Source organism: Diadema antillarum, unplaced genomic scaffold (assembly GCF_040938485.1).
Source record: "Diadema antillarum isolate AM-2024a unplaced genomic scaffold, OU_Dant_1.0 scf00000111, whole genome shotgun sequence".
NCBI lineage: Eukaryota > Metazoa > Echinodermata > Echinoidea > Diadematoida > Diadematidae > Diadema > Diadema antillarum.
Genome location: NW_027271000.1, coordinates 882,275 through 900,987, shown reverse-complemented (window position 1 = coordinate 900,987; position 18,713 = coordinate 882,275). Strand labels below are relative to the sequence as shown.

General features: G+C 38.4%; 1 protein-coding gene across 1 annotated transcript in view; it reads right to left on the bottom strand.

Moving 5' to 3' along the window:
• LOC139719500 (probable 3',5'-cyclic phosphodiesterase pde-5) overlaps positions 1-18,713 on the bottom strand; it is a 130,418-nt gene that overhangs the window by 86,832 nt on the left and 24,873 nt on the right. The window contains exons 3-4 of the mRNA XM_071630918.1: positions 13,602-13,904; positions 1,609-1,652 (exon numbers count right to left, since the gene is read on the bottom strand). Coding sequence (XP_071487019.1) covers positions 1,609-1,652; positions 13,602-13,904 — 347 coding nt within the window. The remainder of the gene's footprint in view (positions 1-1,608; positions 1,653-13,601; positions 13,905-18,713) is intronic.

The window sequence follows — 18,713 nt, the reverse complement described above, 5'->3', positions numbered from 1 at the left end:
TAAAATACTTAAAAATGGCACTTTGTCCATTTTGAGATGAAACTCTTCATTTCTAACTTTGCATGAAGCGATATATGAAATATACCCTGCAAGAGCAGATAGTTGGGCAAATCAGAGTAAATAGTTCGGTATAATACTTCCTGGTTTTAAAAAGTCCCACTCAAAAGAAGAAAAAATGATAATAAAAAGATCAAATAAAAGATACAAACAATTATAAAAGCTTGATACATTACTGTAGATAGTATCAGTGAAAAAGAACGGTGTCCACTCAATGGTCTCTATGCAGCATTAGTCTCTGTGTACAACTAAATGGAGATATGGTCACCATTTGTTAGCAAGCAAGACATATATAACCACACGACCATTCATCCGCCATGTCCAATTCACTTTCTCCTCAGTAAGTGCTTCAGAAATTAGATTTTCAAATAAATGGTCAAGGACATTTTCTCTCTCTCTCTCTCTCCTTTTCCTCTCTCTATTCCTAAAAGCAATACCAAAGCAATAATGTAGGCTTTTCATGTGTGTTGAAAGACTGCCTGCCCCAAGGCGCCCCTACCAGAGATGGATAAATAAATAAAATAAGGAATGCCGTAAGCAGCCATAGGTAAGGGATAGCCTGAATGAGTGACAAAAGATTTTCATTCAGGCCGTTGTGACGTAAATGCGTGCTTCAGATTTTCAACTCAAGGAGCGGAGAGATGCCGACGGCTATATAGAAGAAGAAAAAAAAAATCCCTTTGTATCTCTTGATCACCATGTACTTACATGAAATAATCCCAGTGGGACTGTATCACTTTCTGCTTTAATGTCAGTGTCAATAGTAGACAGCTTTGTGCTGGTTCAGCTTATCTATTCATATGTTTCATTATCAAACACTACACAGATCTGTTAAATAGGGCAGGTTGCAGGTGGATATTACTGCATGTAATGGAGAGGGTTTTTTTATGTTCTCTATTCCGTGTATATATGCATATAAGTGCAGTATTTGACAATCAAAGAATTCTGCAGTAAAAGATCCAGGAGCAACATTCCTGTAGTTTTATGCCTTATCCATTAATTACAATTTGTGCATTTTCTTTTTCGTTGTGTTTCATAAGGCAGCTTTTAAGAAAATTATTATTCACTTGAGTCCTCTACCTGTGCTTCCTACTGTATATTACTGTTTTAATGAATGCATAATTTCAAAAATATAAAAGTTGCTATTGTGAATTGATTCATAAACTGGCAAAAATTCCATTCACTCTGAAAATACCAAGTGTTACAAAAGAAATTCCCTGATTTTCTCCAATTATACAAATTCGACTAATTTTTAGATTCTCAGATGAAGTATATGCAGTAAAATTTTGTATTGATGATTTATTGAGGGCAGGATGATTACTTCTGTTGCAAGTTTACCACAGGACTCGAGGGGTTAAAAGAGTCATGCTGATCTACTTGAATAACTCATAACATGCCTGGAGCAGTTGGTGAGAATGACTTGTATGTCAGAGGTTTGTCGTCAGAGAAAATGGTCATGATCGCACACAAATGGAAGGAATATTGCCATTTACAGACCATGACAGATAAACCAAGAGAAAACAAATAAGAACACGTTTTCAAGCATCTTACCTTCCATTGTCTTGCATTGTTGTGTGACGATTGTATCGTTTCACCTGTAGAGACATACAATGGGAAAAACATGAATAAAATTTGCATAATGTACATCCTTTAACAATACTATAATCTCGGTAGAAATAAATCATATTTATGTAGTATACACAGAACATACCATTCCAAGGAAATGCAATGATTGACCTAAAGTGCACATGATTTTTTACAAAAACAGGAAAGCAGCCGCAGTTTAACCACCATATCCAGAAGAGCATCTTTTTAACTTATAGGTTAATGGTGTATCTTTTTTATAAGAAGTTTCATTATTAATTGCTAGCATTTTATTTAAGCACTAATTCAAAAGTAAAAAAAAACAACATTGTTTCAATAGAAAAACTATGACAAATTTCTACTATGCTAATATTGCAATTGATCCTTAAATTGGCAACATGTTAGACAAGAGCAAACTTAATGTTTCTGTCTAGGATTGTCAAGTGTTTTTTTTTTTCTAGTTTTGATGAGTTAAAGCAGTTCCACCTACTCAACCCACTACAGGATATTCACAAGAATTCAAAGTTGTTGATGCAGTTACAGTTCATTATTTTGCAGTTTCGTTATCCCGAAGGTGTGTTATTACAATGGTTTGTCATTCCAAAATTGAAGTAAGGTCAAGGTCATGGATATTCACAAGGATTCGGAGTTGCCGATTACGAGGACAAGATGGTAATGTCCAGAGCAAATTTATACCAGGCCCTGCTGTGTTCAAGGCCCATATTGTATGAATTCATATGTCAGTCACAGATCAAGATAATGAATCTAGAAAGTGCACACACACACACACACACACACACACAGAGACAAACACAAAGGAAATTATAAAGTACAAGTGTATGTTTGATAAGATGGCCCTCTCCAGGTCTGAAAATGTGTGATTTTTTCCAGAGAAACTGAATCTGATATCTAACCCTGAGGACAGAGCGATCCCTCCTTTGAGTTGAAATGATATCCCCCTACCCCCCCCCCCCAAAAAAAAAAGGTAAATGTGCCAGGACAAGCTGATTGAATGTGATAAAAAGCAAATGAATACAGTGTAGAGAGGAACTGAAATAAAAAAAAGTTCACATCTTCTTTAGATTGTAAAAAAACAAAACATCAAAACTTCACACACAAAAAAACCTGCAGGAAATAAAAATATTAGTAAACCAGCAATTTCGGCAATAATGCTGATGCACTACTTTTTTGAGCATGCGCATTCTTGTATGAGTTTTGCTTGGATGTGTTGTATTAACTCTGAGGGCTCTTTGATAAATGTAAGAAACATGGTGCATAAATGGGGGGGGGGGGGGAGAATCCATGAAAACAGATTCCAACAAGAAGACATGTATGAAACGGCATAGATGCTTAGAATTTTTTTTTGTATAAAGAATTTCACAAAAAAAAACGCATCTGCTCTCTTTCAAGACTTGTGGCACAATCTACTTTGCAAAAACAAAAAAAAAACAAAAACAAAACAAATAAAAGGAAAAGAGGTATGGGATGAACCTATTATTCCACTTTTGCAGATATTCTATTCTTATTCCTCCTTATTTTTCCTAGATCACAAAACCCATTCCAGATTTATTCCTAGGCATACCTTAACTGGGGTCACTGGAAAATGTAGGTTATCAACAAAGTCAAATTGCTTCAACAGGTTGAGAGTTGTGAATTTCTGACGTATAGCCAGATCTTCTTTCCAAATTATACAAATCAAGATTTCAGAAGGAATATAACAATCCTCTGAAGAGAGACAAAGCGGTTTCAGTTAACCTCAACATTAAAAAAAACCCAGAAATTATCATTCAAAACTGCAAAACAAAGCAAGGACACGCAGGTGTAGCTTCTTGTTCACACAACCACAACCGCAAGGAAATTGTAGGCAGGGAAACTGGCAAACCGCAGCGAGACGATGAAAGTCAAACTTCAGTGATTGAATCTGCTGATCGTATTCACCAGACCTTGTTCCTATTTCTGACGGAATTAAAACTGGCCAGGGGGGGGGGGGGGGGGGGGGGGGGGGCAGGAATCGCCCAACGCAACTTTCCCGTTCAAGAGAAATAAGGGTAAGCAGAGATCTCCATGACATGGGGGAAAGCAGTCTGAAAACTAATCAAAGGATTTCTTTTTTTTCTCTCTCTCACTCTGGTGTTGTTAAGATGTAAAGACTACCTTCTGATTTAAACAGCTGGCGGCAACCTTATTCTGGTCACACCACATTTTAATGAAGAGTGCTTTACATTGCAAGCCGTATGGAATCGTTCGGTGACTTTCAGCAATGGGGTCATATTTTAGGGATCATGGAGGGAAAATTATTCCTCTACTCCATCTTATTAGAAGTTGATGTTTCAAGTTTTAATGACATCTGATACTCTTTCGATACTGTTAAAGGGATTGTACACTATTGATAGAGATGAGGATTGGGTTTTTTTACTTTTTGCCAGATACCAAGAAACCACTTATGAAATACTAGTAATACAGAGCATACCATTCCAAGATGAATTCAAATTTCATTTGACGACAATCAGTGTTGGAATGCTTGAGACAGCTAAAAACAAAGTAAAACAAAGCAATCATAATAAAAGATGGGTCCCACCTTAATACCATCACTCTGTCTAGGATATCTCAGCCATTTCATAACCAATTTTCAGCAAATAAATGGTGAATTCCTTCTGGAATTACACGCTCTTTCATATTTCATAAGATGTTTCTCATTAACTCACCAAGAAATGTTAGAAATGTGAAGTTAGGTCTTAACCAAAACTATACGATCCCTTTAAGGTAATTTCTATTATCTGTCATGCCATCTGGTGCTTAGCAGGGGCAGCAGAACCAGTTGTGGGGGGGGGGGGGAGGGGCTACAGCTTAGGAATTTTTCTTCATAAGAATACAAATTTGATATGCAGTAACGTACTTCCAGCCAGCCTCAAATGTGGTCAAATGGAAAGTCTACATGTTCGCTTAATTTTCAGCAGAGAGATTCAATTCTGGCTAACCACATGAGTAAGAGGTGCACCTAGCCAAAGTCGAATGGTGAGAGACAGGATGTGACCACGCATCTCTTTCTCGACCAAAAAAAAAGAGTAGAATTTATTCATGACCAGTTTTGCTCTCTACTCGCAGATAGCCACAGACATGATACATACAAAACTACTCATGAACTCTTGATTACGTGGCTTGATTTCTTTGTTATAGTGTAACATGATTCCACAAGAAATAACATAACATGTAAAACATAAACAACTAAAACTTCCTTAACACAAAAAGGTCGCATCATACAGGACCAATACCAAATATTCACCTAGTTTGATTAAACATTCTAAACCAAACTCTCTTCTCTTCTTTTTTTTTTTTGCACCCTGTTTTGGACACTGTTTTAAAGTTTTGCAAGCTCTGATAATTCCCACTATCAAATATGCAGTCAACTGTGCCTATGTCAATCTCGCACAATTACAAAGGTTACAATTTTCAGTCATACTACAACAAAGTACCTCAAGCATGCCCAAAAGTATATCATAAAATGAAATGACATTATGTAGGAAATAACAGTCTCATGTACCTACTGTAAAAAAAAAAATTGTCAAAAAGCGATTAGTAAGATTAGCAAAGATGTAGCAAATTAAGTCTTGGAATAAAATGTTCCTCATTTTAAAAAAAAAAAACATAATCAAGATAACGGGTTGCAACACATAATGGTACATGTATACAGGCAGTTCTAACTTTTGTCTATGGTTTATGCTACAAAGAAGTAAGAAAATACATATTTGGCAGAAACCTCAGTATTTACTTCTCTTTTGGGAGGATGGTGGTGGTGGTGGTGGAAGTGGGTTTTTTTTTCACATAAAGTATCAAAAGGAAGATGGAAAGTAAAGGCTGTTGTCCTTGAGTCCAATTCCTCACAAGACTGATGCAAATGGATTCCAAATAGACCCTAATTCAATTTTCTCTACATCCCGAGCACTCTCATGCTTTTGTACTTATGAAACAATACAAGTGTCCACATTTTAATTTGATGTGATTCTTAAGAATATTATTAACACAATCCAGTAATCTTCACATGAATCATGATTGCACAACACCAGTTTCATATGTGTGTGTGTGCACACATTATATCTATAAACATATAATATCTTCTTTTTTTTGGGGGGGGGGCAGAATAGAGATGATATATTGTAATACAAATATGTCTACACCTTGTTTCCCTAGATACAGTTATCTGGTGCTACTATGTTGAAAATTATGATATGATTCCATATTGCAATGACCAAACTAATCCAGTTATCTACAAGTGTACAGTAGATTTTAGCAAATTTGTTCCAAGAATGCCCCTATGTACGTATGTGAACTGCCCTTGAGGCCGTTCAGAACATGTTCCAATGTGTGTGTGAGAACGGGGCCCTTTCTCTCTCTCTCTCCTACAGCAGTGAGTCTACAAATAAGCTGTGAGGAGTGAAAGTATTGAGTGGTGTAGGCAGGAATCATCTCGCAAACTCAATAGCTGATCGATGCGGGGTAACCATGACGATGGCCTCTTGTTTACAATATCAGCCATCGCGGTGTGCCGATATATTGCACCTGTGTTTGATTTCCTCGCAGAGTAGTCGGGCGAATGTGGGGGGGGGGGGGACGAGAGGATGAAATAGAAGTGGAGAAATAGAAACGTTACACCTGGTATCACTAATGCAATTAGGCAATTATAGGATGGAAAAGGTAGGGTAGACGTCATTGGTGGTGTTCTTGTGTGTGCGCACTTAGGTGGTAAGACAAAGCCGATTACTCGCATCAGCAAATTGGTGGGATGGACGGAAAATGCGCCTTACTTCTCTGGCAGCACAAAGAGCAGCAATAATAAGAAAAAGAAAAAGAGAGGAATTTCTTGTCATTTATTTGGCCCAAGGTTTCAGTATCATATGGCAGGACATCGTGTTGACATTTTGGGAGCGGAGGCAAGTTGGTTTTTTTTTTCTTTCTTTCTTTTGAATGCCACTAAGAGGATGGAATTACATACATGCGGGAGTGTAGATGGCAAATGATGTAAAAGGAGACCACTTGCACGTCTGCCAGCTTTACTGTCACTAAAGGGGTCGCAAAAAGGTTGACATTGCAAACAGAATTGATCGCACTACCTAGTTTACCACATTTCAGCACAATTCATGATCTATTCCTGAATAATCGACTTACTCTGTAGCGTGTGTGTGTGTGTGTGTGTGTGTGTGTGTGTGTGCTACTCAATTGTGCTTTACAGAATACTTTGAATATTATTCATTTCTCATGGTTTGTTTTGCTCATGTTTTTTGACATAGGGAGCCTAATGGTCTAGAATTCTGAAATAAGCATTTCTGAAACACGTTGTCATTAATGATGAATATTCCAAGATAATAAATGTTCAGTTAACAACTGTATGAATTCATTAAATACTGAGAATATCATTGTATTTCCATTTTTAGGTTTGAGCTTGGAGAAATACAACAGAATTGAATCCCACAAAATTATCTTTCTGCGGGCCCATCACTCACACCAGGACGGTTCTTTCCACTGCATGTCATTCTTACATGATGTCCTACATTTGTATGAAATGTAGGCCTATGTAGTGCAGTTTTTGTATTATACATTGTTTTTGTTCTGGGTACTTATTTTTATGTGATAATCTTTAGAATGAGTGAGAAGAAATCATGGAAACTGGCACAGGAACAAACCATACCATCAAAGTGGGATATTTTGTTTTCTATTTTCAGCCAGGCTTGGGGGGGGGGGGGGGGGGGGGGGGAGGGGTGGGGTGCTGCTAGAGTTGGGAAGAATCTTGGGGTAAAACCCTCTGGAAGTTATCAGTCTTCTCTGTTGATTTCTATTTCAACCGTATCCCCCCCCCTTCTCCGTCCCTCCGTGAGGTTCAAGACACATCAGATCAAGTCCCTCTTGAAAACAGAAGTGGCAGGGGGACACACACACAGAAAACAATGCTGACCTACAGTTTTAACTCATTGGAGACTAGTCCCAAGTATATGTTATACACCAATATTTCGCATATTTCTTGAGTTAGGTATATTCGCGAGATTACAGACACACGAAAGTAATGACTCTGATCCCGATACAAACGTGACGCACACGTATACATTTTTCCGTTCAGTACAGTACTCCACGATCACGAATTTAACCACTCTCGAAATCGTTGAGAAGTCTGTATTTGCGAAAATGTAGACTCGCTAAATATATGGCGCAGGGGCAGATTCAGGAATTCCATAAAGGGGGGGGGGGGGCGCAAACAATGTTTCTGGTGCTACTTCTGGGTTTCATCTCATTTTTTTCTTTTTATTTCTTTTGTTTTAACAACAAATAAAGAGGGGGCGCACGCCCGTTGCACCCCACTCTGGATTGGCCACTGTGGCGTATACAGTACTCGGACAGGTGTCTATGGAAAATGCGTTTAATACCAAAATCAACTTGTCCTCAATGGGTTCAAATTTTCCATATTCAAATTCAAATGAATTCATTAGGAATTTTCTGCATCAAATATATATTGCAAAAATGAAATACAGTCATTTCTTTTTGTTGACAAGACAATGGAACATACAGTGTGTACATTGTACATCCGAATACAAAACTGAGACATACAGATTAAAGAAAAGAATAAGAGAACACGTCAATTGGGAACCACTCGGGATAAAGAAAATCAAATGATCTGACTGAATTATGGCACATGTATTGGTAGTGTGAATGCAGAAGACTGTCGTCAAATAAGGTTTAAGAGACTTGTGATGGTAACAGTAGACAGCAGAGAGTGCCTTCACTCTGAAAGGACTCACAGAATTTATCTCCACTAATCATTAAAATGCTAGAGACACAAATGAGATGAAAATTCCTTCTCCACCATATCTGTGACCCATCGTTTGAAATCACAGTTAAACTTGTATATCACTCCTCCGCCAACCCCCAAGAGAATTAATCTTCTATGGGGGTGAAGATGAGTGGGAGTGACGATGAATTTTTTATTCACCAGAAATGATGTGACTGCCAAATGGTTTAAATAGAAATATCTTTCGTGATTCAGTTCTCCTTGACTTTTTGATACCAAGACACACAAAAACATAGCAAAAACAGAAAGAAAAAACAAAAAAACAAAAAAAAAGCATGTTGTGACTTGTTGCTTAGTATTAATGTTCATACATTTGTTTATCATAACTATGGGTGTATCACACGGTAGAACAGCGCTATTAAAAGGTATGTATGATAAATTCATCTGTAAAGGCCCCAAAATTTTCAAAACAAGAAGATGACTAGATAGAAACCAGCAACTAAATATTATCTAAACTGCTTGTCACACAAATTCTGGAATATATATCGCAATATGGACTGAAGAAAGTCACATCTCCAATTTTCTAAACATGAAGTAAAAACATGGATAGTGCTGAGAGTGTTAGAAATAATATGACTATCTTGTGGACATCATGATATATGTGTGGCTGATTTCAACAGCCAAGTTTTACACACACAACCTTACATATAAACGAAACTACATTGTGTCTTTAGAAAAAGGGAGATATCAATACACTTATAAATACACACACACAAACACACACAAACAAATACAGGAGAGATATATAAACTGACAGACAAAAATACATAGATATAAAAAGACATACATACTGTATACGCTGGATATTTCGCGAGGTTTTTATTTTCGCGAATTTTGCGAGTCAGGTGCTATTCGTGAAATTAAAGACACGCGAAAATATTGACTCTGATCCCGATGTGGATGGGACGTATGCATGTACATTTTTCCGTTCAGTGCAGGATTCCACGATCGCGAAGTTAAAGCCCAAACAAAGTTCTGGTACGCCTGCAAAAGTTGTCAAATTTCGCTCCCAAATGTGAACGTATGCTTATGAAATGTGCAGGATAACGAGGTTATTACAAGATATTCGATGGGTAACAACGAAAATGCGAAATATTAACCAAAAAGGTTCAGTCTCAGTACTTACCCGAACGGGGTCAGGCTAAACTCGGACTCGGGGATAACTCGGCTTCGCTTTAACGGTGGGATGAGTTGTAATGGTTGTCCCTCTGATTGTACAGTGTTGTCCTATGGGAGCGGCCTGTATAAACTAGCGCTTCGTGTTCTGGCTACTCGCAGTAATGGTCCGAGTTGTTACAACGCGCGCATCAAAAACCTCTTTTGCGCGCATGCAAAATTACTGTGCGCCTATCAATCACCTCTAAAACAATCAAAGGCGCTTGATAAACAACAACAAAAACTCCAAAGACCGCGTGTCTCAGCAACTGAGGACCACGCGCTGTCATTTTTGTTTTGTTTTGTACAGGATTACGTTAGCACGCACTTTCCTGTCCATTCAGTTAGGCCTCATTTGGTATTATGCAGTGGCCAGTAGAATATGGCGATCACTTACTGCGTGTGAATTGTCTGAAGTAGGGTCGCATTTTTCCCGAGACCGAGTTAGTCTGGAGCCTTCTGGAATAAAAGTCGGTTTTCCTACTATTATTGTTTTTCTCAAAATACTCCAAACCGACTCATCATTCCGGCAAACCGCGTCAGCCAGGTAAGTTTCTTAGTGGACTTTAACCACTCGTGAAATCGTCAGGAATTCCTGATTCACAAAAATTTAGACTCATGAAATATACGGCGTATACAGTATTGATATGATTATGAACATTATCAATTTATCATAATATTTTAAGATTTTGATATCAATAGCCTAAGGGGGGGGGGGGGGGACTAGAATTGTGACATATTGTGCCTACTGGGTATATGAAACTTGTTCCACTAGTCCTCGTAAATATGTAGCCCAGCAGCTTACAGGCACAAGTTTGGATTATATTGCTCATCAATTACAGTGACTTAGGAAAGGATACCAACTTTAAACACAATATTTATTTTGATAAGTGGTGAGCTATAAAAGGTGCTGCATGCTATTGGCATCTCTGATATGGTTCAGAAAGGAATCATTGACCAAAACAATAGGATGTAGCTGTTGAATGCTTGAAAGAAAAAGAAATGAAAATTTTCAACTGATTGCATTTACCACTCAATTTTTCCAATACTGAGTTGTGTTAAAATACAGAATTTCAGAAATGGTCTAACATGGCATGCTGACAATTGTTCCTAGACATCTTGATATCTTGAGATCTGATCTCCATATTAAATGCTTTAATAGAAGTTACATTTCCCTGGAAAGCTGCAATTCCTACGAGCTCTAACTTTTCAAGTTTCCTTTATGTTTCTTTTTTGCTCTGCATGCATATTTTACATCTGTACAAAATTTCAAGGAAGAAGGTCAGCATATGACTTTGTTCAGTAAGTCCATATGCTGCATATTTGCTTCTGATGATAATAAGAAAATTTTTGCTTCAATAACTTCATAAACGTACCTTTTTATGTGAATGGTACATTTTGTACTTTATGGTACTTCACTAAAAATGTCTCCTGCTGTATTTGAAAAATATGAAAACAAACTAAACTGAAACTGGTAGCAAGAGCATAATTCTTACAAATGTGAATATGCTTTATACTAAATGTTCATTTATCTATTCTTTATGCTTTTAAATTTACTAGAATACTGTACTATAATACTACTCAGTCAAAAAATTTAAACACATTTGGTTTGAATTGAGCCAACCACCAGAACATTAAAAATGACTGCTAAAAGATTAAAATGTGCACACACACACAAAAAAAAAGCCTTGGTGTATGGCTAGAAAGTCCTTGAGAGAGAGGTGTAACTAATGGATATGTGTGCCTTTGTGCACACTGTCATTTTTATTTGCTTTTTTGCTTGCAAAGTCCTTTTAGTCCTTACATAATGCATGTACCTCCTCCTGACAAACATCTATATGATTCACTCGTGCATTTAATAAAAGAGGAGAGGAAAAAAATAACAACAAGAGGCAAAAAGGCTTCCGTGCATCAAAATAAGGGTGTGGCCACTGCTCAAAATGATGAAATTCCTGCAGTAGGCCCCATTTGATTTTTCAAGATTATCACGTGCATTCCTAGCTACTGAGAGAAATCAATTAAATCAAGTGACTGCATATTGAAAATTTTCGGTCATCTGCGTAACTGCCCTTCCACGCGGAAGCTACAACATGTAAAATGTGTGAAAAATCAACACATCTTTCAACAAAATCTGCCATAACTTTTAAACCATTAAAGTGGCACAAAATTGGGGTGCCCAGATACTGAAAGTGCACACTTCAGAGATTACATTATGTGTACATATCATTATTGTACGATTTGTAGCAGTGACGCACTTTTGATCAGAAAAGGAACATATTAGTCAACTGGTCTATGGCGAGCAGTCCAAATTTGGCCAATTTGAGCATATTTTGCCATCTTGCAATTTTTCTACATGAGATATCTCGGGAATGGAAGGTCCTACAAACTTGGGGTGTTCAATTTCAAGAAAGCAGAAATTCTGCCAATTTCCGTGATATAAGAATCTGCTTCATTGGCTGAGCAGTACTGACGCACTTTTGCAATATAGTAAGACTTCCAAATCACAACTGCTGGCATAGGGAATGTGTGCAACCTATACAGAGCTATCAATCATGAGGGTTCGTTCTGTGTATAACTCAGATTTTCTTTGCGAATTAGGGCAAAAGTCTCCAATTCTCTTCATTTTTATTTTTGTACTGTGTGCAGGCTTTTTCCTTATATGTGACCGTGCACCTCAAAACAAACATAAAGTCGCACACACTGATTTCGCGTGAGGACTGAAAATAAGTGAAATGGGTCAACCTAGCCGAACTTGACTTTTTCATAATTTCTGAAAGAGCGGGTCTTCTTTTACATTGTGCTAAAATTTGGTATCATAAAACGGGCAGGAAAGTGTGTTTTTTAGCAGTTTATCTCGAACATTTTTGGAAGAATAGTGTGATTAGGTGTGTCTTTAGAATCCCTTTTTCATTTCTGAAAAACCTTGTCCACACTCTTCACTTTCAACTCTAATAACTTTTGAAAAGATAGTGCTACTGCTTTGAAAGTTGGCATTAATTATGGACAGAATGTGTTAATGAGGCATTCTTAATTTCAGTTCAATCAGATAATCCCTTCATTGTTGTTACTCTGGTGGTTTACTTCCTGTTTTTTGTCCCATTCATCGCACAGCCAGCACGGTCTGGTAAAGATTAAGCGCTTGAATAGACACTGTACTTCAGAGCCTCTTTTCTCAGTTCACACTTTTCCTGAGTTTGTGCTTTCTTTCCAATATTTAGGTAGGTTAGGAGAGTCCATTTGATTTGAGGTATACATGATCTTAAAGCTTAAAGTCTGCTCTTTCAGAATATGGTCTTAACTAAAAATTCATGTCTGGCGACTTTTTGTTTGTTTTGAGGTGCAGGGTCACATATGTAGTGTCAATTACTCTTGATGTTTTCAGTAACCACTAACTACATTTACTCCATCAATACTACATAATGTAGATTTCTACCTTTTGTCTATCCCACTCAGATCACACATTCTACCATACTCATCCTGAGATCACACAGCTATCCAAGCCTATACACTCTCCTACCACAGATCTTCTTTCTACAGTAACATCTATCTACCACAAATGTCTCCCACCCTAAGTGGTACTGGCCCCTACCTTCAGTGGTATCACTCCCTGATCCCAAAGTGGTATTGCCCCCTCCCAGAGTGGTATTACCCCTTTCCCAAGTAGTATTGTCCCCTTCCCCAAATAGTATTACCTACCTCCCCAAGTGGTACTGCCCTCTCCCCCAAGCAGCATTACCCCCTCCCCAAACAGTGTTGCCTCCCGATCCCCATGTGGTATTACCCACCTCCCCAAGAGGTATTAGTCACTTACCCCAGTAGTATTGCCCATGTCTCCAAGTGGTATACCCACATCCCCAAGTGGTATATCCCACCTCCATAAGTGGTATAACCCACCTTCCCAAGTGGTATAACCCACCTCCCCAAGTGGTATAACCCACCTCCCCAAGTGGTATTACCCCTCTAAACTTACCCATCAAGTTGCTGAGATCCAGTCGGGGGCTGGGCGGTCCCTGGATGCTGCTCATGGCGGAGGACGAAGAGGAGGTGGAGTTTGGGGCGGGGCCGTTGCTCGTCTGCACCTGCAGCTTGCGCTGCTGGGCCTGGTGTCGCGGGCTGCGCCGCGCGCTTGGCTGCTTCGGCCGGGAAGGCTGGCGACGCACCGACGCCAACCAGCGCTCTAGCTGCTCAGCGGAGGAGTGGGAGACCACGTAGTCCTCCAGAAATTGGGGGTTCTCCGAGAGGTAGTGGCGGATGTGTTCCTGGACAATGTGCTCTGTGTCAGTGAGAACCACAGATACCATGACAAGTTAACACCTCCATCAAATGAGCGTAATTACAAGAATTCCTCATAAAACTTCACAGGTGAAATTAATGATGATAATGACAACATTAATTCCTAAAGGGCAGACGCTATGCATATAATCTTCTATGCTGCAAGAGCTCCTGATATACTTGATAATTACACATGGTTAAAAAGCAACAAAAAAAAGTGTTTTGAGTCTTGATCTAAAGACTGCTACGGTTGGGGATTTCCTGATTTCTAATGGTAAGTTATTCCACAGTTTGGGAGCTGCATAGTTATATATATGCTCATCTTCTAGTGTTACTTTTATTTACATGTTAGGATTAATAGAAGATGAGTGTCTTTTGTACAATTAGACCTTGTTTTGTTTACACAAGTTTGTTTTACACTGCGCACTGAGAATAGAAACCTGAAAAGATTGTAACAATCAAAGAAAAAGCGAGATAACATACTGCACTCAATATCCCCATGTAGAATTATGCTTTCATAAACTCAATACAAGTTGAAAGATGTTCCCACCTCACACTGTTATATTATATATCATCAGACAATTAAAAGGTGATAAGAGATTAGACTTGGCAGCACTATTAATAACAAATAGATGATGAGTTCACATAATGATGAAGAAATAAAACAATTAATGCACTGAACAGAAATTTGTAAAAAGCTTACAACACACAACAAGTTCTCTTAAGGTTTGTATGTTGGAGGATCTTGTTTTGTTGCTTTGCGGTCCATCACATAGGTATCTTCCTAGAATAGATGTAGATTACAGGGGTGGATCCAGGAATTCCATAAAGAGGGGGTGTGTTTACAAAATTAAAGGGGGAGCATGCACCCCTCCCCCCATTTTTTTTCTTTGTTTTTCTCTTGTTTCAACAAGAAATAAAAGGGGGGCGTGCGCCCAGTGCGGTCCTCCCTGGATCCGCCACTGGATTATTTCTACAACCACATGCAATCATGCATGAAAGATTTTGGACTGCTATTCAACAAAGCTAAAAACATGCAGCTACAACTATGAGACAGGAAAGGACACGATATACATTAAGTAGAGGAAAGACGGGCTCCTATAAAATAAAATATCTTACGGTTTGAATGTCATATTCAGCATAAGACAGTTATAGACTTGTCAATGAGTATAAAAGAGATTTAAAGAAATGATCATTTATTTTCATCTAGGGCTACAGGAAGATGTCTTCTCAGTATTCAAAGACAGTGTGTGGAAGTGCACAAATGAATTGAGTTTTTTGTTTCTTTGTTTTTTTTCACTACAGAAGCTGAATGTGATGTGGTATGAATATTCATATACACACCATTCTAATGCTGGTCTCTGTCGACACACACTTAAGATAAAGACGTAGTAGAAGTAGAAAAGAGTTCACAAGAAGACTGAAGCCAACGTAATTGGGGAAAAAAAGATAATTTTCTCTAAATTTAGCATGCTTTCCTCTCTTCTTCGAGTGTCTCATTTCACCCTGGATGCTATCAACCGAAGCGAGTGCGACAGGTTGTTTAGCACGCTCCGTGTTTCGAGCCTCGTCGGTTCTCCCCTAAACGGTCTTCATCCATGCCATATCACCTCTCACGCCGCCCACGCATGCAATCAGGCGACAGACCTACCCGTCCATCAAGCCAGCGTTTGCAGCCACAGACCTTGCGTGCCTACCCCTTTGGGTCAGACTTGAATTTGAGTTGCCCCAAATCAGCAACTTATCACTTCAATGAAGTTTATCAATTGGGACAACCCTCAGAAGGCCTGATGCAAGGACATATGTCACCTCTTCTGCTTTCAAGTTAATGTTCAATGTCATATTTAAGTCATCCCCTACCAAATTTTTGTACAAGACACCTAGGTTAGTATTCAATTCACAACTGAGAAAAAGGAAAATTTTGCTTAGTATCTGGCTTGGCTATTAATCAAGTAGTTGGTGTATTCCATATTCAAGACATTTCTTAGATCTTTACTTAGGCAAGTGACAGCAAAGTAAAGAAAAGAAAAAATCAAGCAGAGTTGTGATGTCACTCACATCGGCTGAGCCGACAATTCTGTGCAAGAGTTCTCTGTGGCTATAAGCATGTTATCCAAAAAATGGCGTAGTCGCTCTGTGCGGTGAATTTCTATGGGTTTTGTGTGCATGCCGTGTAGTTAGAACTCCGACGAATGATTGAGATGATGATTGGAGTGCCATCATCCATTTGTTGAAAGCATCCCGTGGTATAAAACATACGGGCAGACCCTATCAACTGATGAGATTTGATGAGTTGTGTTGCTCTATTAAGGTGAGATCTTCTGTGCTATGAGTTGGGTTATGTGTTGCATTCCTTCATGATTTTATAGCGATACATTATATTTGATTGGTTCAGTTTTAAGATATTTAAGAAGAGCTGTCGATCCTATATGGTGATAAGTAAGATGATGGCTAATTTCTTGATGGTGACTGTGATGATGAAAAATAATGGAGCTATTTCTACAAACCCGTCAAGAGGCAACAAATTTGCATCTAAGAGTAAGTTACAAATAGTTTTGATAGATATAGGTAGATAAACAGATAGATAGATATGAATAGATAGATAGATAGATCAGATAGATAAAAGATAGATAGATAGATACATACATACATAGATACATAGATCTACAGATAGATCTATGGATAGATGAATAGATAGACAGATAGACAGAAGATAGATAGATAAATAGATACATAGATAGATCTATAGATAGATCTATAGATAGATAGATAGATAGATAGATAGATAGATAGATACAGCTGTAGATAGATAGATAGATAGACAGATAGATAGATACAGAGAGAGAGAGAGAGAGAGAAAGAGAGATAAATAGATCTATAGATAGACAGATGAATAGATAGACATATAGATGGATAGATCAACAGATGAATAGATAGATTAGATAGATAGATGGATTGATATCTGTGACCTTTTACTGGTTGTTGTTTCACAGCTTTATACTGTGCCTGGAATGATAAAATCCCCTCTAACAAACTGGATGGGAATAAGCCAACATAGCTATTTCTGAAACTGGATTGCACCAGAGAGATTGCAAGTGTTCAAGTACAAGCAACAGCGTAGTATTTGTCTCCCGAAGAAATCCCAGATCTGTCATATCTGGAGGCAAGTTAGTATTATACAGACCTGCAGACCGTACACGTAAGACAGGTTGACAAGTCTCTTGACAAGTCTCCACACTGTTCATAAGCCGCACCTTGGAATTGTTTGGCAGTCCATGCCAATCTCCGTTCCACCTGTGCTTTTTAATTACACCGGACTCGTTTATTTTCTTTCCCTCGCCAGTTCTCGCACCCCCTGGGTATACGTGGACGGTGTGTTTGTACAAGATTTTACCATCTTTCCTTCTCTTTTTATTCTTCATCACAAATAGAAATGCAGTGTCAAAACAAGATGCTGTGATTGGACTACAAACTGTCATCATATTTTTATGGCCTCTAGACAAAAAAAAAATAGAGAAGACAAAACAAGGGGTCTGTTATGCCTCATGTCGAGCTGATCAGCGCAGTCTGAACTAGAAATTTCTCTCAGAAGAAGACTGAAAACTGGCATCAAAGAAGTGTCTACACTTCTGCAATGCAAGAAAGAAGAATAACACTGTTATATCATTGCTAGGGTGACAAGACCTTGTATCTGAAATTTTGGTGGAAATGACTTTTATTGGATTAATGGTCAAATAATCGGTTAAGTGATGTCCTGTCCAAATCCTAACTGTCTTAAATAACCCAAAAATGACGCCACCACGGCATGTCAAAGGAAAGGCTATCCCATTCGCTATAGTGCTTTGGCCGCCACGTTTTTTTTGGCTCTCCTGAACATTTGACATTTTGTAGATACGAGGTCTTGTCGCCCCAGTATAATTATACTTCTATCAATTTTTTTATTATGGCCTGAATTTCAAGCATACACTGTATATATCTTCTTTTTTTTTACTGCCATGACCTGAATTTCTATTGCACTCAGAGTTAAGCACCTTCTAATACCAAACAAGCTATAGAAAACTCCCACTAACTGTCAAGTAACAGGAGATATGAGAGAGCCCTCAAATTTGTTGCCTCCAAAACGCATAATTTTCATCCGCCGCCATAAGAGGAACGGGGCAATCATTTTATGCTCTGGCATGTACATGCCTTCGTTCCCTACTTGTAAAAGACTCCTGGAGACATATACTGTATTTATGGCTGATGATTTACTGTGCTGTTCTCTCATCTCCTTTTTTTTCCGACTTATCATTTCCTAAAAAGCTCTGATCCATTACACCTTTTCTATTCCCCTCCCCCCCCCCCCCCCCCCCCCACTAGGGCAATCATGCTAAGTTGTGGCTAAAAGTTCAGCATTTACCTCTCATCCACATCACCTGATTGATTTATACTGTGCTCTTCCACAGCTGCTACTTCCCAATAATTCAAATCAAAAGGCGACATTTTCACTACGTATAAACAGAACATCTTCTTCTCTTCCCAAAAGCCTATAAAAATACTTAAATTGCAGAGCTTGCCAGCAACAATGGCATAAATATAAAGATATTTTTGGATGACTAGTTCGTTTTTTCTTGTTGGTCATTTCTGGAAAAACATGTTAAAAGTCAGCATCCCTGCATAGAGAGAGCAGTGCAAGAAACACACACACTGACAATAATACAACTGATCTTCTATCAGCAAGTAAAGAAAAAAACAAAACAAATCACCTACAAAAAGTCATCATAATGAGGTTCTGTAGAGTACAGTGTGCTTCATACTGAGCCTGTGGTTA